General features: G+C 42.5%; 1 protein-coding gene across 1 annotated transcript in view; it reads right to left on the reverse strand.

Annotated features, from left to right (window-relative positions):
• The window catches only part of wdr7 (WD repeat domain 7), a gene marked incomplete at its 3' end in the record, with an annotated part of 37,467 nt that extends 18,054 nt beyond the window's left edge, over nt 1-19,413 (reverse strand). The window contains exons 1-13 of the mRNA XM_084482736.1: nt 19,283-19,413; nt 17,781-17,952; nt 17,350-17,456; nt 17,011-17,089; nt 16,731-16,905; nt 15,477-15,553; nt 14,325-14,444; nt 13,750-13,895; nt 12,269-12,371; nt 3,005-3,146; nt 2,241-2,356; nt 1,718-1,850; nt 1,204-1,424 (exon numbers count right to left, since the gene is read on the reverse strand). Of these exons, the coding sequence (XP_084338862.1) occupies nt 1,204-1,424; nt 1,718-1,850; nt 2,241-2,356; nt 3,005-3,146; nt 12,269-12,371; nt 13,750-13,895; nt 14,325-14,444; nt 15,477-15,553; nt 16,731-16,905; nt 17,011-17,089; nt 17,350-17,456; nt 17,781-17,939 (1,578 nt within the window). The 5' untranslated portion in view covers nt 17,940-17,952; nt 19,283-19,413. The remainder of the gene's footprint in view (nt 1-1,203; nt 1,425-1,717; nt 1,851-2,240; nt 2,357-3,004; nt 3,147-12,268; nt 12,372-13,749; nt 13,896-14,324; nt 14,445-15,476; nt 15,554-16,730; nt 16,906-17,010; nt 17,090-17,349; nt 17,457-17,780; nt 17,953-19,282) is intronic.
• Nucleotides 19,414-22,557: the final 3,144 nt, after the last annotated feature.

A 22,557-nucleotide genomic window follows, 5' to 3' on the forward strand; every position in this document is an offset into this window, starting at 1 on the left:
GATCATCCATAGTGGTTAACTACCGTCATAGACCTATAATTATCACTATCTGTTAAATGTATTGATCATCCATAGTGGTTAACTACCGTCATAGACCTATAATTATCACTATCTGTTATATGTATTGATCATCCACAGTGGTAAACTACAATCATAGACCTATACTTTTCTCAATCTGTTACATGTACTGATCATTACTTTAGATAGCAGTAAGCACTACAAGCCAATGTGACCTGTTCTGTCCCAACTATAGGAAGCGAACCAAGGAATAATGCATTGTGGGTTGATTGAAGCCTACAATTATGACACAAGCTGAGATAAAAAACATAGAATTTTCAGCCAGGTATAAGTGAACCTTTCCTAGATTAAAACGAGTCGTGGTCAGAGTAGGGCAGGACGATTAATCAAATTTTGATCACAATTTCGATTTCAGTGTGAAACGATCACCAAACTAATATAATCTAGTTGAAACGATTAAAAAATAATAATAATAATTTATTGGAAATTGCAGAACAGCTGGATTCATATCTGGACTTTATTTTCTATTTGACCATTTTGTGTATATTTATAAGAGGAAATTTCAAAGTTCTCATTTACAAAGTGTTTTTTTTGGAGAGAAATTATGAATAAATGCATCATGTTTTCAAACTCAAACATAATCGTTTGAATAATCGAGATTTCAATATTGACCAAAATAATCGTGATTATGATTTTTTCCATAATCAAGCAGCCCTAGGTCAGAGTGGTACCATCAGGAAGCAAATGCTCTCATTGAAAGATGTTCAAACAATGTTATAAAGCAATCTGTGGTCACTCAAAACACTGGCATTTTTTAATTACTCAGTGACCGAATGGTGGATATAGGGTTACTTTCTATTTGTATTAACACCAATACAAAATGAAAAAAACCTTGACCGCACAGTGTGGTTGTTGCTCCATTATTACTGTCCGCAACAAGTCATCGTAGGGAGTTTTCCTCTGATATCTTTCCAGTAGACTAGTTCCACAATACTTAAGTGTGTGTGGGTTTTCCATGCTGCTCCCATGACCAGGTCACACTTCCATTGTAATCTCCCTGAGACCGCTTCAATAAAAACCATGTAAAAGCTGTGTTGTTTGGATGGTTTCCCTACTGGTCTAAAGACAACGTTCTCTCAGCCTTCCCCCTACCCGGACCATAAACACCGTCAGTGTAAATCTTACGCTGCAGTTCTCCGGGGGAACGATGAGCTGGCTGATCTCGCCGCCGTGGACACAGAAGATGTGCTTCATCTCTCCGGTGAAGATGTCCCACACGATGACGGAGAAGTCCACCCCGCCCGAGACCAGGGCGCGCTGGTCGTAGCGCGGGGACACCTGGTGGGGGTACAGCACGCACGTCACCTTGTTGCCGTGGCCACGCAGGGTGCGGTGAGGCGGCCAGCCTGGAGAGGGGAGAGGGCGGGTTATCCTTGGGGTAGGTGGACCATAGTGGAGTGTATACGGTATATAGATAGATGGATAACAACTTCCCCCAGGGGGAAATACTTTGTTACAAACTACAAAAAAAAAAATAGACACTAAAGTAAAAACAAACAAGACAAACAAGACAGGTATAAACAATATAAATGTGTGTAAAGTGTAAATTATAAAGTGCCAGTAGTTCACAGTATATTAAAGTGTACATATATACAGTGGAAGGTGTAGCATATTCAGCATATGTAGTGTGCATACACACCCCTCCTGAGCATATGCTCCCCCTGCAGCAGCTGCACGATGGCGGTCTGCGTGGCGGGGACCAGGATGATGCTGCCGTCCTCCCGACCGCAGACCAGGCGGCCCTGGGAGGGGATGTACACGCTGGCCGTCACCTGCAGGACACACAGCAGGGTGAGGGGTTCTTAAGGTCTACTATGAAAAGATCAGGGTTCCTTAGGTTATATTGTAAGAAGAACACATGTTCTAAGGTTCTATTGTAGTTAATAACAGGGTTCCATAGGTTCTACTGTGGTAAAGAACAGGCTTCCTCAGGTTCTATTAAAGAACAGGCTTCCTCAGGTTCTATTAAAGAACAGGCTTCCTCAGGTTCTATTAAAGAACAGGCTTCCTCAGGTTCTATTAAAGAATATGGTTCCTCGGGTTCTATTAAAGAACAGGCTTCCCCAGGTTCTATTAAAGAACAGGGTTCCTAGGGTTCTATTAAAGAATATGGTTCCTCAGGTTCTATTAAAGAACAGGGTTCCTAGGGTTGAAGGGTTGACCTTGATGGGTTCCTCTCCCCCTGGCGGGACGCTGAGCTGGTCGATGATGCCGGCAGACAGAGGAGTCAGCTTATCAAAGGCCTCCTGCAGGCTGACGGTGGAGGACACCTGCAACTCTGCACACAGGAGACAGAGGGGTTAGCACAGAGGGGTTAGCACAGAGGGGTTAGCACAGAGGGGTTAGCACAGAGGGGTTAGCACAGAGGGGTTAGCACAGAGGGGTTAGCACAGAGGGGTTAGCACAGAGGGGTTAGCACAGAGGGGTTAGCACGCTGGTGGACGTTGATTGGAGTATAGCATAGTTGAGGTACAGGTCAGTGACTGAAACCTCAGTCACTGACCTAGCTGTAGCAGAAGACCCCTGGGGCAGGTGTAGTTACCTGTAGCAGAGGACTGCTGGGGGCAGGTGTAGTTACAGGTGTAGTTACCTGTAGCAGAGGACTGCTGGGGGCAGGTGTAGTTACAGGTGTAGTTACCTGTAGCAGAGGACTGCTGGGGGCAGGTGTAGTTACAGGTGTAGTTACCTGTAGCAGGGGAGCCCTGGGGGCAGGTGTAGTTACAGGTGTAGTTACCTGTAGCAGAGGACTGCTGGGGGCAGGTGTAGTTACAGGTGTAGTTACCTGTAGCAGAGGACTGCTGGGGGCAGGTGTAGTTACAGGTGTAGTTACCTGTAGCAGAAGACTGCTGGGGGCAGGTGTAGTTACAGGTGTAGTTACCTGTAGCAGGGGAGCCCTGGGGGCAGGTGTAGTTACAGGTGTAGTTACCTGTAGCAGGGGAGCCCTGGGGGCAGGTATCAGGGACGCTCCACAGGGACAGACGTCCAGCAGAGTCTCCCTGGACCAGCAGCTTGTGGAAGGGCTCTCTCCTCCCGTAGAAGAAGCGAGTGACCGGGGGACAGATGAGCAGCTGACAGTAGGAGGGAACACACATCAGCACCCAGACATAACACATCGGAGATAACTGAAGAGAACCTGTTAGACCCCAGCTGGTGGAAATCACAACCCAAAGCCAGCTAGAGAACCATCACTAATGTTGGCAGTACTATTTTGTTCCTGCAACTGTTTAAACTACAAAGACTCCCTTATGTGCCCTAATCCCCCAGACCTTTACACAGCGTGTCTTCAAGGGGGATGGTGTTATGTGGATTAAAAATATATATTCTGTCGTATTCATATGGATGATCAGATGTTTAGTTTGGCTGGGTGGTAGTAGACTGCAAAACCATACCATGTTATTCCTCTCCCAGGGGAAATTGGCAGTAAACTATGTTATGATCATTGATCACAGATATGACTCATTTTAATGTCAGTACTCCCCTTTGAGCTTCAGACGAGCAACCATATACATATTCCCATTGTGACACTAACTGCTAGCAGCTGACAGGAAGTTGCGAGAATAGGGTTTAAAAACCCTTACTTTCCCCATTAAATTACGTAAGCCGATCAGCAACTAAACCATTACCATTCATTATTCTAGCTTGTGGCTCCCTTGGTTGCATATGTAGTGACACAAATGTAAGATGGAATATAAACTAGTGGGCTATGGTGCTTATTATGGTCTGTGTGATGGGCTGGAAGGAAGGAGAAGAGATGTGGTGAAGCAGAGAATGGCTGGAGTCCTCGCTATGTAGAAATCACCTTGAGGTTACCTGGTGATCCATAGCAAAGCCAGGGGAGTAATGCAAAGTTCCACCAGAAAACAAACCAACCCCCACTCACAACTTAAACAAACCATCCACAGATATGAGGACCAATGAAGAATCCTTTCTGAAGCTAGAACACCCCTCGGTTTTCAAAAAGGCACAAACAAGCACACTGCAGTCCAGAGCTGGATCATACGGCCGGGGTACCAGATGGGTGGGTTAGAGATATAATGAAGTGTAGTAAGCTGAATACGGCACGCTCGGCACAGCAAACCACCCCAGGCAGAGCTCCACCCAGCAGGTCCCCTGGAGCTTACACTAGCCTACACCATATTACTCCACATGCTCCTTCTTCTAGAAAGAAATTAAGTCTATATTGTTTTACACGCCTAAAAATGCCACTGTTAATTGTTATTATCGACAAAGGTTTTTTAGACTGTAGCAAATCATGAGAACAAGGTACCATAATTAACCAAACTGTATCCAGAGTGCCCCTCTATCTCTTGCCTTGCTGTTGTATCGCAACCTGAGAGTATGTCTTCCACTCTGGGGAGATCCACCACAATCGTTCTAGTTTAAGTTAAATGATAGAGAAGCAGTTAGGGGACTTTGCATGCATCTTCATCTCGACATGAAGATAGATGAGGAGGGTGATGGCAGAGTTGTTTTTAGTAGGAATAGAGCATGGAGCCAGGCAGGCCAGTGAGGTTCAGGGGCAAGATCCGGCAAGTCAGTCAGTCAGTCAGTCAACAAGTCATTGGTCAGCTAGCCAGCCAATCAGTCAGTCAGTCAGCCAGTCATTGGTCAGCTAGCCAGCCAATCAGTCAGTCAGTCAACAAGTCATTGGTCAGCTAGCCAGCCAATCAGTCAGTCAGTCAGTCATGGACCGTCAGACAGTCCTTCAGGAAGAGGGGAAGGAAGCACAAGGACCACTCAAAGCAGGCTGACAGCTATCACTATCCACTAATGCTGTTCTAAGATAATGTAAACCTACCTAATGCAGTTCTAGGATAATGTAAACCTACCTAATGCTGTTCTAGGATAATGTAAACCTACCTAATGCGGTTCTAGGATAATGTAAACCTACCTAATGCTGTTCTAGGATAATGTAAACTGACTTAACAACACTGTTAAAGGATCAATAAAACCAAATAATACTGTTCTAGGATATTGTAAACTTACTTGTTGCTTAACTATGATAACCTAAACCTAATTAATACTATTGAGGGTAAATAAACCTCCTCAATACTGTTCTAGTATAATGTGACCTTATGTAATACTGTTTCATGATAACATATGCCTACTTAATACTGTAGGATAATGTAAGCATGCATGGCTGCTCTGTTATATTTAACGTAACATTTCTAATTAATTTCACGTATTTCCTTGTCTGATATCAATAAAGTATTATCTTATTCTATGATAGCACATCTATATAGTGTTTCTGAAAAAGAGCTCCCCCTGCTGAGAGACAATAATACTCTTTGGGCTCCACTTTCTGAGCAAAGTGTAAAACCAGAAAGCCTTATTTTACCATTATAAAAATGTTTACCCCAATGTTTACGCCAATAAACCTCAATTTTGAACCCTTTTCGTCCTTTTCAAAATGGCTGCTGTTGGTTTTACAGTTTGGGTCAGAAACTTCCCTTCTTCCTGCTTTGGTTCCAATCGTTTTGCTTTTCTTTTGGGGCTTACTGGCGCCTCTAGAGGCCGATGGTGGAATAGCTGCTCTGGGGTGTAGAGCTCCATGTTGCACCCATGGGCGGGGAGACACATCACCTCCTCAACCACCTCTTCCTCCTCGCCTCCTCCCTCCTCTCTCTGAGAGGAGCCGGGAGGGAGGGAGGGAGCGGCAGCCGGAACAACAAAAACCATAAGTCAAAATAATTACAGAAATAACATCAACAAAAAGGACACAGACAAATTTACAAACATATAATGTCAGCAAACACAAGGATTCTAAATTAAATCGGAGGAACAACAAAGACGCACAGAGACCGGGCTCAGAAACATGGATTAGGCCTGGTCCTACAGCGGATAGGAAGGATTTACTCAGTAGCCAGCGTTTTACCCCTGTGGATTAATAAAGGAATATGGGGAAGTTATCTTATCATGCTAAACCCTGACATTAGCCAGAAACATTAATGCTGCTCTGTATTGATGACGGCTTAGACTTAGCCTATGTGTGTCCCCGAGAATGGTTGATATCCACTTGACAGTGACCGTGTGTTCAAGCAACTCAAATCTCCAAGAAACTTGGAAGTCAAAGCCTGATATCTTCATTGCTTTCACCCGGAAAATGTTGGCAATATGCCCATGTTTGGGCATATGTTGACGATTCAAGTGGTGGGCTTTGGACTTGAAGAATGCGGACAACGTGAACAACCCTATGCATTCAATAAATATCACCACAATAATAATCCATGATGTGTCATCCATTCTCATGCCAACTGCAAAAAGATCAGAGAAGATACAGAGCTAGCTGTTGCCTTCAGTCAGTTTAAGAGATGAAACATTTAAATGAACATGTACAGAGCCGTCAGTCAGTGGAATTCCTTATCCATTAGCATAAGACGCATCAAGGGTAAATATAGACTAAATCACTAAAACAGATGCTGAGGGAATCTACACAACAGGATTGACTCTCTATGCTTGATGTATTTGTAAACTTGTACAATTATTATGTATTGCATATTGTCAGTTTTAAAACTCACTTCTCCTGTCAATGGATGTTGTTGTTTTTTTATTGAGAGGTTAATGATGTTTTTACAATGTATTGAAGTGTTGTGTATATATATATACACAGTGTTTTTAACTTTTGTGATATTGATAGGATTTTGTACAGTATGTATGTTTATATGTCTGTATTGTTTTTGTGTTTTATGTGGACCCCAGGAAGACTAGCGACCACAGCTGTGGAAGCTAATGGGGATCTGAATAAAGAATAACATAAATATCCCCAAGGGCTTTTAATTTGTACATAGTAGCAGGCCTAATCCATGTATGTGAACATCCTAACTTAAATCTAGAACACGGACACAAATAAAGTTAGAACATAAAGTAGACATAACATATACACATGTAAAGCTTATGAGGCCAATTAAACGCATATTTCTACAAGAAGAGACATTTTAAAACCTATGGAAGTAAATCTTTCTCATCGGATTTTGAAAATAAAAGGCCATTGAATTTTAAGCACTGAATATTTATGCACTGAATATTTATGCATTGAAATAACGTATTTGGATTTTTTTGCCACTGAATTTAACTTTAAATTTTCGACAAATCATTTTCACCATTATTTTTCAATGTTCAAAAATTCAAAATCAAATATTCAACGTTAAAAAATTCAATGTGCAAAATTCAATGTATAAAATTCAACTTGAATATTTTCAACGTCCCCAAATTCAACATGCCAAATTCAGCTGCAAAATTCAATGTATGAAATTTAGTGTTAACATCCAGGGACCCAAGAAAGAGCAATCGATCCTAGATGCTAGATCGCGGTCAAGCAAGGAGAGGGAACGGGAATAAGAGAGTCACTCATTGGATACCTGACTCTGATGCTGGAAGGCATGTGCAAAGCAGGTTTTAGCCATGTCCAACGGTAACGGCTGTGATGATGGATCTTTCTTTCTTGATACAAACGTTAATTCTAAACAGCATTTTACACAGTATAGCCCAGGGGTGTCAAATTCAAACTTACTGAGGGCCATTCTGAGGGCTGTGAATAAAATCAGGGGCCAGCCAGACAGTTTTTCCATGTTATGGGGTAATTCTTACCAGTAAAACTGATTAATAAAGCAAAGTAGTATTTGTCAAGTGCTGACCAAAGTTTTTGTATTGATTACTGCACAATTAAACAAATAACATTTACATCACAGTAGCCTATGTTTGTCTGTAACTGAATAACAAATTAGGTATTTGTCACCATCATTGATTAAAAAAGCAAAACAATATTTATCAAATGCTGAAATTTTATTTGTATAAAATCACTTCTCAATTAAACAAAACACATCACAATACTTTTGTCTAACAAAACAACAAAAACATCTTTGTTACCAGCAATACTGATTAATAAAGCAAATTATTATTTGTGCTGAACACATTTTTTTGTATAAAATGACAACTGCAGTTAAACAAAATACATTTGGATCACATAACTTTTGTCTTTAACAAAACAACAAATAAGGTGATGGTTTTCAGCAAAACTGTTTCATAGAGCAAAATATTCAAGGCAACAAGTTGTATCTCAAATTGTATGGCTTTCTTGGGAACTTCAAAGGACACAATAGGGCATATAATGCCAAATCAAAGCAAAATAGCTTGCTTTTTAGCAAGTCTTACCAGACACTCTGCACCTTTTCTTAGTAATGATCTCGTCTATTCTAGGCTTAATGTCCTTTGCAGTGGCCCCTTTCAATACCGAAACAAGATGCTGGTCTGTGAGGCGAGATCTGTGGGATGTCTTGTTCAGCTTCATTATGGAAAACATCTGTTCGCACGAGTAGGTGCTTCCGAACATGGACATGACGCGTGCAGAGTTAAGGCGAAGCTGTGACGTTGATTCAGGGAGTAGCGGGGCAAACTCAGCAGCCCCAACTGAATGTTAATGGGTCTTCAGAGCACCATTACATTGCAATTCAATGAGTTCCAACTGTAAGTGCTCAGGTGCAGTGTCAACATCAATTGCAAATGGATTTGCGAACAGATCAAGGTTGAATTTCTGTGCGTCAAAATCAGAAAATCTCTGTTTGAATTCCACTTTGAGTGTGTTCAGTTTGCCAGCATACACTTCAGTCGGGAATGGGATGGTGATTGTGTCATTGACTGACTGGCAAGTAGGAAAGTGAGCCAAGTTGCCTTGGTGCATATGGCCCTCCCATAGACGCAGTTTCATTTGAAACGCCTTTACTGCGTCTCACATTTCAGTGATCAGCTGTTGTCGGCCCTGGAGTTTTACATTCAGGACATTGAGGTGCTCCGTTATGTCACACATAAACGCCAAGTTGCTCAGCCACTTTTCATCCTCAAGCTCGGGGATGACCTTTTGTTTGCTCTCCATGAAACGAGCGAAACACTTTACCCCGACTCAACCAGCGCACCTCCGTGTGGTATGGCACATCCTCGCACTCAGAGTTTAACTCCTCCAAGAGTGCCCTAAATTGCCGGTGATTCAAGCCCTGTGAACGAATGAAGTTCACCGTTTTGGTTACAACTGTCATTACATGTCCCATGCCCAAAACCTTTCCACAGAGGGCCTCTTGGTGGATGATGCAGTGATAGGCTATCAATTTCCCTTCCGTGTGCCCCATCTTCTCTCAAATCAATCCAACCAAAACACGGACCTCCCCGCACATCGCAGGTGCACCTTCCGTTGTCAGCCCAGTGAGTTTATCCCACTGCAATTCTGTCTCGTTGATGCACCACTCCACTTCTGTGAAAATGTCCCGTCCAGTAGTTGTCCCGTGAATCGATTTTAAATCCAAAAGTTCCTCAGTGACTGCAAACTTAGCATCCACCCCCCGGATGAATATGGAAAGCTGAGCAGTGTCCATCCTGTCTGTACTCTCATCTGCAGCCAACGAATATGAAACAAATTCCTTGGCCTTAGCTTTTAGCTGGATTTGTAAGTCGGAGGCCAGCTCATCAACCCGACTAGCCACGGTGTTTCGGGAGAGGCTGATATCCGCAAACGCCTGCTTCTTTTCGGGGCATACAACATTGCATACCTTATCAATGCAATTTTTAATAAACTCTCCCTCTGTGAAAGGCTTGCATGCTCTGGCTATTTCCTCCGCTATTATAAAGCTTGCCTTCACAGCTCCCTCCGACTGGTTCTTGATCCGAGTAAACATGTTTTGCTGTTGTTTCAGGTTGCGTTTTAATTCATTGACTTTTTGAAGCCGCTCCATGTCCTCCATGTTCCCATAAAGCTCATGATGCTTCGTTTCGAAATGCCTTCGAAGGTTATACTCTTTGAAAACCGCCACTGACTCTTGACATACGAGACACATTGGCTTTTGTTTGAATTCACAAAACAAATATTCTGTTTCCCATCTCTCTTGAAATTGACGGTATTCATTGTCCACTTTTCTTTTTTTGGCCATTGTTTTGCTAGCTTGCAACCTCATTAACGTTGTTTGTCTCTGCGTGAGAGTGAGAGTTTAGCGCAGGAGTTATTAGGCCCGTGGGCCTTGATATTGACATATGTGGTATAGCCTATAATAGGAAATGCTCAAAGGTAAATCAACGTCATTAAACACTGACTGAAGCTTTTTATGGGGAAAGAAGCAACAATGGTGGACCGTACTAAGCGCCCTATCCATTGTATGGGATTGTAAAGTGCTAATCAAATCAAATGTATTTATTAAGCTTGTTTAATAACAAGGTGAGGGGGGGGGGGATTTATGTTTTTGTTATAATGCACACCGGTGTGTGTGATTGCAGTGTCTTGGCTGGATTTGTATGCAGCGTAAGGGTAATTGTAGTGGGTTAAGAGCCCAATTTATTAGGGCACCAATTTGGGGCGATCCCTTTGCCTGTTTGGTGTGAGTCTGGGGCGATCTGAAGCCCGCTGCCCACTGTGGCACAAGAGCACAGAGCCGACAGTATTACGCACTGAGTGGCAACTGAAGCAGCAGCAGCCTGTAGTTCCAGTGGAAGCACGGCGTGCCTCGGAAAGAAGCGCCTGACAGCAACCTGATTTTATTTGTCATCCTCATATCTGTATCATGCCATTCAGTGTGCAATACTGTCGCTCTGCGCGCTCATTGCACTCTCGTTAGGCCACCACAGAGGCACATCAACTGTTTTGCTTCAGCCACTCAACGTGCTATTGCCCGGTGTCCAAAACGAATGCACCCATTCCAAGTGATCGATGACGATACAAACGTTACGTTTTAAGCTTGTGCATATTTCCGCACGTGAACGACTTCATGCCTGTCTACGCTTCAAACTCATGCATGTTGCAGAAAATGTTCAACAGCTCCCCCTGGGGTCACACTTTTCGGTGGGTCGCAGAATTCGGTGTAACACCCACTCGCTCTCCTTGCTTGACCGCGATCTCGCATTGATTGCTCTTCCTTGGGTCCTCCGATGTTAACTCTGAATTTCGTACATTGAATATGGCATGTTGAATTTGGAGACGTTGAAAATATTTAAATTAATACATAGAATTTTGAATCAGAATTTAGCCTATTGAATTTTTTTACATTGAATATTATTTAAATTCTGAAGAAAAAAAATCTGATACGTTATTTCAATGCATAAATATTCAGTTGGCTAATTCAATGGCTTTTTATTTTCAAAATCCGATGAGACAGATTTACTTCCACAAAAACCGCTCAAGCCTCACAGCAAGATGTTAGTCAAGTTAATTTAGTATTAGACCATTTCTTAATTCCTTTTTCTTTAAGTATTGAGATTGCAAATTAAGCTTTACAATTCTTCATTTGGAAAATGTCCTGAAACACCCTCACCATGATAAGCACAAATAACTATCTATGGTTTTAGTTACCATGACTACAAAAATAACTGACATTAATCCTTCTCTGGAAAACAATTCAGAGATTTCAGTTTGAATAACAATTTTCTTATAATCAAAAAGAAGAGAACACAAATTAGTGCAGTTCAGCGAGAAATAGTTTATTGAATTATTTAATTCAATTATTCTCTGTGTGATGTTGGGATTGTGTGCAGTGACGGACTGGGAGCAAAAAACGGCCCGGGCATTTGCGCATTATAACCTATAACCTATAACCTATTATAAGGTTATACTATTATAACCTATAACTAACCTATCTACCTAACCTACCTACCTACCTATAACCTAACCTATAACCGGCCGCGGGTGTAATTGTTGACGTGGGGTTGGTTGGGTTGGTTGGTTGGTTGCGCGCGGACACGATTGTTAACGAGGGGGGGGGGGGTGCGATAGATAATGCCCATAGATAATAGATAATGGCCGCCGTCGCGACGGTGGGGCCGCGTGATCCCAACAAGCATGCCGCTCCGTGATTGGCCGACCCACACGGCCCACGAGAGGCCGCGGCCCTTCTGGCATCTGCCTAAATGCCAGACCGTCCAGTCCGTCACTGGTTGTGTGTGTGTGCGGGAGTGCATGTGTCATGTTGGGATGGTGTGTGTGTGTGTGTGTGTGTGTGTGTGTGTGTGTGTGTGTGTGTGTGTGTCATGTTGGTGTGTGTGTGTGTGTGTGTGTGTGTCATGTTGGGATGTTGTGTGTGTGTGTGTGTGTGTGTGTGTGTGTGTGTGTGTGTGTGTGTGTGTGTGTGTGTGTGTCATGTTGGTGTGTGTGTGTGTGTGTCTGTGTGATGTTGGGATGGTGTGTGTGTGTGTGTGTGTGTGTGTGTGTGTGTGTGTGTACCTGTTTGTCGGTGCGCTCTGTGATGCTGTAGATAAGGGGAGGGATGGATGCTTCCTTGGTCTTCCCCACGTCGCTGCGGAAATGTTCACTAGCAGGAAGGCAGCTGCAACACACACAAATACACACACACACACATTAACACCAACACATTTATATAAACACACACACACCAACCCATTCATATACACAAACACACATTAACACCACATTTATATACACACACACACACATATATACACACATTTATATATGCACACATTTATATAGACACACCGCTGGAACACACTGAGTATGAAACTCAGTGTGTTCCAGCTGTCTGCCTGCTACTGCGTGTGTGTGTTAATATAAATGTTACTATTCTGATTCTATCACTAATTCTTACGTGATATCTATGATAGTGACCTGCACCTTGTGTGTGAAATGTTGAGATAGTGTGGACATTTTTTAAAAACACTTGTTAAGTAATTGAAAAGCATGCCCCCCCCTAAGAAGGCTTAGAGTAAGTGGCAAGGACAATCCATGGTTTAATGACACCATAGCAGCTAGCATCAGAGAAAGGAGCTCTCACAACCTTGAACTGCCCTGTAAATTTTTCTACCATTACACTCCTCAAAGTTCATAAAGCCCTATCAGACTTGGATTGCAAAAAATCTGCTGGTCCAGATCAAATTGATTCCTATTTTTTAAAGACAGCAGCAGGCTTGATTGCTGACCCCATTGCTTCAATATTCAACCTTAGTCTTCACAGTGGGTTAATTCCTGGCTCTTGGAAATCTGCATTAGTCCTCCCCCTGTTAAAAAGTGGAGATCCTCTCATTCGTACCAACACGAATGAGAAACACATCTTATATTGTTTTGTTTAGGGCAGATAAAACATGTTTGTGAAGTTAAATTTTTATATTTAAATGTGATTCAATGTTCTCTTATCACAAATATGCTAATAAACAACATTGTATAGTTTAACTAATATAATAAGTTAACTAATATAATATAACTAATGAACACTCAGGCTTCAGCAGTATCAAATTATATATTGTGATTTATATCGATAAAATCGAAAAAATAATCTTGTTAATATTTTTCGCCCAGCCCTAATTCAGAGTATTCTTAACTTGCACTCATTACCCTCTCTTGACATTTTTAAAAATGATCTAAAAACATCTCAAACAGAAAAATGTCACTGTATTTAACATGCACATTTCTTTTAACTCTCTTATTTGTTCTGTGTTTTAGTTAATTGTTGTGTGTTAGCTTTTCGTCTTATGTTTTCTCTGTACTGAAATATCATACCGCTCATCTTGACCAGGACTCCCTGGAAGAAGAGATATTGTATCTCAATGGGACCTTCCTGGTTAAATAAAGGATAAATAAAAATAAATTTAAAAATACTACATACTGTATGTGGGTAGGAGGGAGGGGGTACCAGGGTGAAAGGGAGGGGCTGGAGAGCAATGGGTTAGTTTGAGGGAGGCGGGGCTTACCTAGCAGGCAGAGTATAAATGCAGCTGCAGCCGTCTTCAGTCCAGATGATGACTTTATCAGCAGCAATGAACTCTCCACCGGTCCAGGCCTGGTCGGCCTCACTGGGCACCGAGCAGAGCAGGGAGTAGTCCCCAGCATCAAACACCTGCACCATAAATCAGTGTTAACGTGTAGTATTGAAGTATTACCCTCCTTGGAGCTGACCAGCAGCAGGCTGCTGTGTTGTACTGTAGTATTACTGTAGTATCACTGTGTAGTATTACCCTCCAGTCCTTGGAGCTGATCAGCAGCAGGCTGCTCTGTGTTGTACTGTAGTATTACTGTAGTATCACTGTGTAGTATTACCCTCCAGTACTTGGAGCAGACCAGCATCAGGCTGCGCTGTGTTGTACTGTAGTATGATTGTAGTATTACCCTCCAATACTTGGAGCAGACCAGCATCAGGCTGCGCTGTGTTGTACTGTAGTATGATTGTAGTATTACCCTCCAATACTTGGAGCAGACCAGCAGCAGGCTGCTCTGTGTTGTACTGTAGTATTACTGTAGTATTACTGTAGTATTACTGTAGTATTACCCTCCAGTACTTGGAGCAGACCAGCAGCAGGCTGCTCTGTGTGAACGAGCAGAAGGAGATGCTGTGGCAGCCCTGGCAGTAGATGGGCTTGGACTCCTCCTCAAACACTGGGTCCAGGTCCTGGAGGTAAACACAGGGCCGTTACCACCTGGGTGATGTACACATTACCACCTGGGTAATGTACACATTACCTTTAATAACAGGATAATGTACCATTACCACCAGGATAATGGACACAGCGCCTTTACCATCAGGATATGTATACGTTAACTTTCATAACAGGATAATGTACCATTACCACCAGGATAATGGACACAGCGCCTTAACCATCAGGATATGTATACGTTAACTTTCATGACAGGATAATGTACAGTGCCTTTACCATCAGGATAATGTACACATTAACTTTCATAACAGGATAATGTACACAGTGCCTTTAATACTTGGATAATGGTACATGACACCTATTCATGCAAATGGCTAAGTAGTCTGGTAAGGAATGACTGTAGTGGTGAACTGAAGGGATGACCGACCATTAGTTTTTTCTTCTATTTTAACTAACTTACTATCAGAGCTCACTCTATAAACAGAGTGCGCTTGAATGCAGCGCTTTACTCCCTTCACATATTACTCTAAGACGTGCTTGACTGCAGAACACCAGATATAGTTTGCCATCTCTCCCGTAGATCTGATGCCCACACCTCGGTTCTCCACACGCCTGCTGCTCACCAGAACATTAGTGGTGCTCCTTCAGGGTAACTAACTTTGTGGCTATGATTTGGATTGTGATATTGAAGATAAGATAATAATGTTAAAGGGTTAGGTTAAGGAACATGATGCTGTGATATTGTCGCACCGAGAGTAGACATAGACTTTTAAAAAGGGAGCCGCTGTTTGATGGAGGAGACATTGCTATCAAATCTTTTCTATTGCTTACACATATTAAGTAAAATGTATAAATGTCTATTTATTAACTTTAACTGTATTGCCTGAAGTCGATGAAACACCCCCTACTCCTGTCGCCCCCTGGCATTCAGATCACTTTGGTGATCTAGAACAACCATGATTGGACAATATGAAACAGAAACGATGGTCAACCCTGGACTACAGAGTAACCTGTGGGCAGCCTGGTGCCTGGGGTTTGGAAGGTACCTGCATTCTGCTGACCTCAGCAGTGATGATCCAGACCTTCAGTATGCCCGTCACTGACACCGCCACCACTGTGTCCTCTGATGGGGAGAGACACACACACACTCTATATATGATAATATATGATAACTGTGGAGTGAAACTGTAGCAGCCTGACAACGGAGCGTTTGAATATCCAAGCATGCAAACTGGCTTGGGGTGAAAAAGGTGAGAATGATGCGTGAGCCGAGGAAAACACAAACCCACTAGGGGGTTCAAGGGTTATACTCCGGGGATTAAAAAAAAAAAAGTTAAAAAAAATTATTTAAAAAAAATGTATATAAAAATAAATTATATTAAAAAATAATAATTAAAAAAAATAAAAAAATAAAAAATATCTAAAAAAAATAAAAATTAATTAATTTAAAAAAATAATAATAATTGACCTGCCCGCGCATGTTTTTTTTTACCTGCGCGCATGTTTTTTTTTTTAACCATTTTTTTTTACGCAAAAGCGTTGTGACGCATCCTTGATTATGGGCGCGCATGCATACTTGCGTACCAGTTATGTGCACCACTGTGTATATGGACTAATGTATGCATATATGGTGATATACTGTATATATAAGTGCTGTCAGTTAAACGCGTTATTAACAGCATTAACGCAACCCATTTTAACGGCGTCAATTTCTTAATCGCGAGATTAACGTGTTTTTTTTCATACTTTTATTGATGGACAGTGTTACACTGTGTGAGAGATTATTTGCTCAAAGTGTGAATGACTGCTCCAAGTGAGAATGTTAGTGTGAAATTGAACACTATAGTATATGCCAATGTTGTTTTCAATAAAAAAACATTTGCACAAAGCAAGCCGATCCACTTATCCATGTTGATAAGAGCATTAAAATGAGAAAAAATAATAATAATGGGACAAAAGGAAATCAAGGGACATTTAGATTAGATAAAAATGTGTGATTAATTGCGAGTTAACTGACATTAATGCGATTAATCACGATAAAATATTTGAATCGTTTGACAGTACTAATATACATATATATATATATATATATATCTCTCACCCTGGGTGGTCTATGAGTCTATACATTATGTATATACACTATACATGTGTACATGTGTTTCTCACGGCTATAGTTCACACACACACACACACACACACACACACACACACACACACACACACACACACACACACACACACACACACACACACACACACACACACACACACACACACACACACACACGTGTGAGTCTCACCCTGGGTGCGGTGGGATCGGATGATGCTCATGGAGCTGATCCAATCAGGAGAGATCTTGGACACCAGGGAGTAGAGGACCTCCAGGCTGGTGCCGTCCACCACTAGGATCTCCGGGTAATGGCCGTGACACAGCAGACGGCCCTCCCTCTCAGCTCCGAAGGAGAACTGGTAGAACTGTACACAGAATCATAATAAGGAATGTGTGTTTATGAACCTTCATGTATAAATACACTTGGTTATGACATATATGTGTGTGTGTGTGTGTGCGTGTCCCCTTACCTGTATGCCAGTGTGTGCACAAGCCAGTTTAGTGAACTCAATACAGCGACCATCATTCACATCCCATAAACACATCTCCCTGGAAACACACAGGTGGAACCATCAGTCATGAGGAGGGGTTCTTGTGAGTAGTTCTAAGGGGATAGCAGCACTGCACCATAGCTAGGCGTATCCATCACTAGTTACTAGAGAAGTTTCATTGTGTATGTGGTTGATCATAGAACAAACCAAACATCACCCATTGTGGTTCTCTTAAACTAAAAAATAAATAGAGGGTTGCAGTAAGAGGGTGACTGCCTCTTGTCTCACTTAGTGTGTGTGTTCATAACTTAAACTCACCCACTCTCTGAAGCGCTGACGATGTACTGTTTGTCAGTGCAGGCACTTGCCTTGGCCAAACAGGTGATGGCGGCCGTGTGACCAAACAACATTGCCCTTGGGCAGATCTGGAGAGACACAGAGGGTGAAAGAGAGGAATGAAAGATGAAGCTTTCACCATTCTTCACATCCAACCACATTCTCATTGCCTTCATCACGATTCTCACTCAAACATGAATCACTTGTTGTAGTTCACGTGGCAGGATAGTACTTTGAGTGTAATCAACATATTGAACTGCATTTCGGTGTAATTAACATATTTATTTACCTGTAGCTAAGGTGCTATTAAGATATTTACCTGTAGCTCAGGTGTAATTAACATATTTATTTATCTGTAACTCAGGTGTTATTAACATATTTACTTGTAGCTCAGGTGTAATTAACATATTTACCTGTAGCTCAGGTGTCATGTCCCAGAGACAGATCTGGCCGTCATGGCAGCCAGTGACGATGGTGCTGAAGTCATCCATCACCAACAGACTGCTGATGCAATGAGTTGGAGCTGTGCGGCCCCATAGCACTATGGGTAAAACTAGGTTGTTCCCCGACATTATGATGACCTCTCTGAAGGAGGAAAGACGAGGGAGACATTCATTTGTATCAAACATGTAAAATAAGAAGCAACAAGCAATCATGAAGATGAGAGTCTGAAGAGGAGTAACAGGACCCAGTGTTAAACACTGGGTCGCCCCCCCCCCCCCATTCTTAACTTCAATCAACGTAACATTTCTACCACAATTTTATTCACATAATTATCCCTCCCTGCTATTTTGAAGCAGGCCAATGGCAACCAAGTGCGCAGTCCTACCTCCCTCACTTTAAAAACCACCAGCCACCACTGATACATACACACATACATACACTATTCATTAGCTCCATCCCAGTACATTGGGATTACACTGTTTATAAACTTATAAAACTATACTATGTAACTTGTTTACACAGACATTCTGTCAACCGTGCCTTGCTCAATAACAACTGTTATTGCTCAATAACAGTCAAACAATTGATTAAGCTTAGGTTATCTTCTGAGCACTGTTGGTCTCTCTGAAACAACATCATCACATCATCCAGTATAAAGGAAACAATCAAACTATCTCAAACAGCTGATGGCAATCTGTTATTGCTGAAACTTGAAATAAGTCGTCAGCCAGCCAGCTACCAGTCACCACAACGCTGCCACAAAGAGACAAGAGGTACTGTCCTTCTGATCAACACCACAGAACCAACAAGCCTCCTCAATAACTAGAGGTACTGTCCTTCTGATCAACACCACAGAACCAACAAGCCTCCTCAATAACTAGAGGTACTGTCCTTCTGCTCAACACCACAGAACCAACAAGCGTCCTCCATCACTTGGATCATCATGAATTGGAGATCATTGTGTTTTCGTTATGACGTTATATCAGTTATATATTATTATATTAGTTATATATTATAAGAACATCGAGTGATGTGGCGCAGCTGCAATGAAACGCTTCAATGACTGATGGAGGGACTTGTGAAAGGATGGTTCTGGTCTAGTCAAAAATAGTCCATGAACAAAATACCACACAGGTTTGTGCACCAGAGGAAAACATTTGACAGCTGGTGTTCAGATCAGATCCTCAGTGATGCGACTGGTCACATAACTCACTCACTCCTAAACTATCCGCATACAATGTACATGGATGCATATATAAGGGGACAAAAAAGAAGAACCATAGGTCAATCAAGTGTATTGGTGCGGGTAGACGTCAACACCATGACGGACAGCAGGATGGCTTAGAGAAGATGATAGACGGATGCATCGACACCTGCAGTGTCGATGCTTCCGGGTTAGCACCGCGGCTAAAGGAGACAGATGCTACCATTAATAATAATAATTAATACTTGTACCGAGCTCACTGCTTACCAGACGTGTTGCCTATAGAAACATATCCTGCAGAAGTTATAAATCCAACAAGCTCCTGTCCAAATCCCGACCACTACCACCGGTTTTAATCGAATGACAGCAGAGCCCTAAACGATGTCGGTCCGCTGCAGTCAGCTGATCACAAGACGTCTGCGACGCAATTCCGGTGGAGGGATGTCAAAGTAAAAGCCCGTGTTGGACCAAATAATCGAATGAACATGCAGACATATGTCAAGACAAAACGGCGCATCGCAGTTCATGGTTTTTAACATATATATATATATATATATATATATATATATATATATATATTGTAATGACCTTGCCGGTGACATAGGAAGGTCCAGTCATAAGAACTCTACGAATATTTATCACAAACCAATTATGTGGATACGGCGGGGTTACTGTAACGCCGTATCCAACGTCAAAATACACACAAACAACTGATTCGCCGAAACACACACACCGCAGAACACCTTCAACGCGCATGCCCCCACCCTCTTATTGCTCCTGTTCTCCCAAGCCCCTCCCCAAGAACACTCCAATACATGCACACGGAACAACTGGCACAACGAAATACATTGCAAACACATAACACAAACTAAAGAGTCCCAAGGGGTATTCCATCAACCAAGCTAAGCGTAAAGCCGGGCTTATTTCGCTTAGCCGGGCTTCTTTCTGCTAGAGTTGCGTTCCATGGAACGCAGTTGCGTTCCTTTTCCGTGGAAAAGCGACAGTAACCATTGCAACTTATCCGCCCAAACTAACCTGTAGAGCAGGGTTTCTCAGCGCGGCAGCGCCCCCTGGGGGGCGTTCGTAGAACCCAGGGGGGCGCTGGGAACGAACACGGGGGCGTCACAACTTGTGTAGTGGTCATTATTTTTTACTTTTTAAACTTCCATGGTTTTCAAATATTTTCGGTGCAAAAATAGGATAATTGAAATAAAAAGCCTATCTTCATATGGGTTTCTAACCCCTCTATCGTCTCATTTACTTTTTACTTTATGCTCAGTGCCGTCATGATCGCCATAGTAACGCCGATAAACAAATCAACCTCATCGCGGCAGCGTGGTGCTTCAGAAACTATTTCACCCTCCCCTGACTTCCACTGGTTGGTTTGCGGGACATGCAAAACAAGCGGCGGATGGGGCATTACACTAAGCAACATGAATCTCATCCATATTACATACAGTAAGGCAACACAAGACGTGAATAAAGCTAACTCCGCTTAGCATGCTAATTGTAAACAATAGAACGTGCGCATTACGTGTAGACCACCGCAACGTCGCTCTACGTCTGCGAACCGATAAACACTTTCATAAGGTACGCACACCAACCGGCACATGCATTTAACACTGATGTTACAGGCGCTTAACTTGTATAGTAACAAACTACTTTAATTACTATTTGGCCGCAAACTTAAAGACCTCAGAACGAAGCGGATGAAGGCTGCACATGCGCATGAGCGTTGCTAGGCAACGTCACGTAAACAAAGTTAACAGCTCAATAACCAATAAAAATGTACACAAGCACTGTCACGTATTAAACTTCAATAGATCAATAATAAAACCTTTTAATAAAACTCTGAATACACATTTTCTTGTCCAGAAGAAACCAGCGGCACATAATTTTTTTAAGCAATGTAGCACGAGTTGGAGTGGAGTTGGTAATGGATATAGCCTACCCACGGGTGTCGCAATTTAAAAAACAGAATTAACAATAATAATAGGGGGGGGGGGGGGGCGGGCAGAGGATCAGGGTAAGGTAAGGGGGGCGTTTGCTCAAAAAAGGTTGAGAAACACTGCTGCGTTGATGGAACGGCTTAAGCCTCAAGCGGAAGTTGGCGCTAGTTCTAACTGGGCTTAATCAACTAAGCGCCGCTTTCGTTAGCGACTTTGATGAAATACCCCTCCAGGGTCGCTACAAGATATATCTATATAGATATAAGTAGCCTACCACACATATACATACCAATATATCTATAGATCATTTATATAGAAAGACATATCTATCTACATAAATATATATTATCAGCACTTCTTGTACATAGAATATGTTTGTAACTAGAAATTGAATGTTTGACCATAATTGAATCTGTCGATATCAATGCAAGTCTAGGTTCCTCATCCTCATCCTCATCCGCTTATCCGGGGTCGGGTCGCGGGGGCAGCAGCTCAAGCAGGGGGCCCCAGACTTCCCTTTCTCGGGCCACATTGACCAGCTCTGACGGGGGGATCCCGAGGCGTTCCCAGGCCAGTGTTGAGATATAATCTCTCCACCTAGTCCTGGGTCTTCCCCGAGGTCTCCTCCCCACTGGTCGTGCCTGGAACACCTCCCAAGGGAGGCGTCCAGTGGGCATCCTTACCAGATGCCCGAACCACCTCAACTGACTCCTTTCTAAGCAGAGGAGCAGCGGCTCTAATCAGAGTTCCTCTCGGATGACTGAACTTCTCACCCTATCCCTAAGGGAGAAACCAGCCACCCTCCTGAGAAAACTCATCTCGGCCGCTTGTATCCACGATCTCGTCCTTTCGGTCATCACCCATCCCTCATGACCATAGGTGAGGGTAGGAACGAAGATCGACCGGTAGATCGAGAGCTTTGCCTTGCGGCTCAGCTCTCTTTTCGTCACAACAGCTGCTCCGATTCTCCGGCCAAGTCTAGGTTGAGATTGTTAAACAGGTCTTTATTAACAACCACAGGATAAAACAGTGATGGACGATGCACCCTAGACACTTGGCCTGAAATAATAAGAGACTGTAACAGAACAGAAATACCATTTTAAAATGTATTTCACGATTGCTGTAACAAGATTACAAATAAAAACATTGAGAGAGAAAAACAAACAAACTCTGGTTTCATCAAGTTCAGCTACTCGGAAGACTTAAGTCATCATGGTTGGTGCATTAAAAAGCTAAAATATTAGAACTTAGGGTGGATTGTTTCTTCATTTTCCTTTTGAGACACAGTTCTTGTAAAGAGAAAGGTGTGGAAGCAGAAAGACAGACAACCCCCCATAAAATTCAGCATGACATCATTCAGGCTCAAACACCTGCCGTACTAAATACATCAGACGTAAGGCAGTTCAAACCACGCAGACACGGCACTACATTTAAAAAGACAACAGGGCATTTCATCTCTGATCGGTCGAAGCCCTTCATCTCTGGACACCTGCTGCCAAGTAGAAACATCGTTCACATATAAAAACAAACCTAAGCTTCTTTCTTAAAGCGTTGGATGGAGAATCACTAATTAAATATATATATTTATATTGA

The sequence above is a fragment of the Micromesistius poutassou genome, assembly GCF_964030765.1.
Source record: "Micromesistius poutassou genome assembly, chromosome: 18".
NCBI classification, from domain to species: domain Eukaryota; kingdom Metazoa; phylum Chordata; class Actinopteri; order Gadiformes; family Gadidae; genus Micromesistius; species Micromesistius poutassou.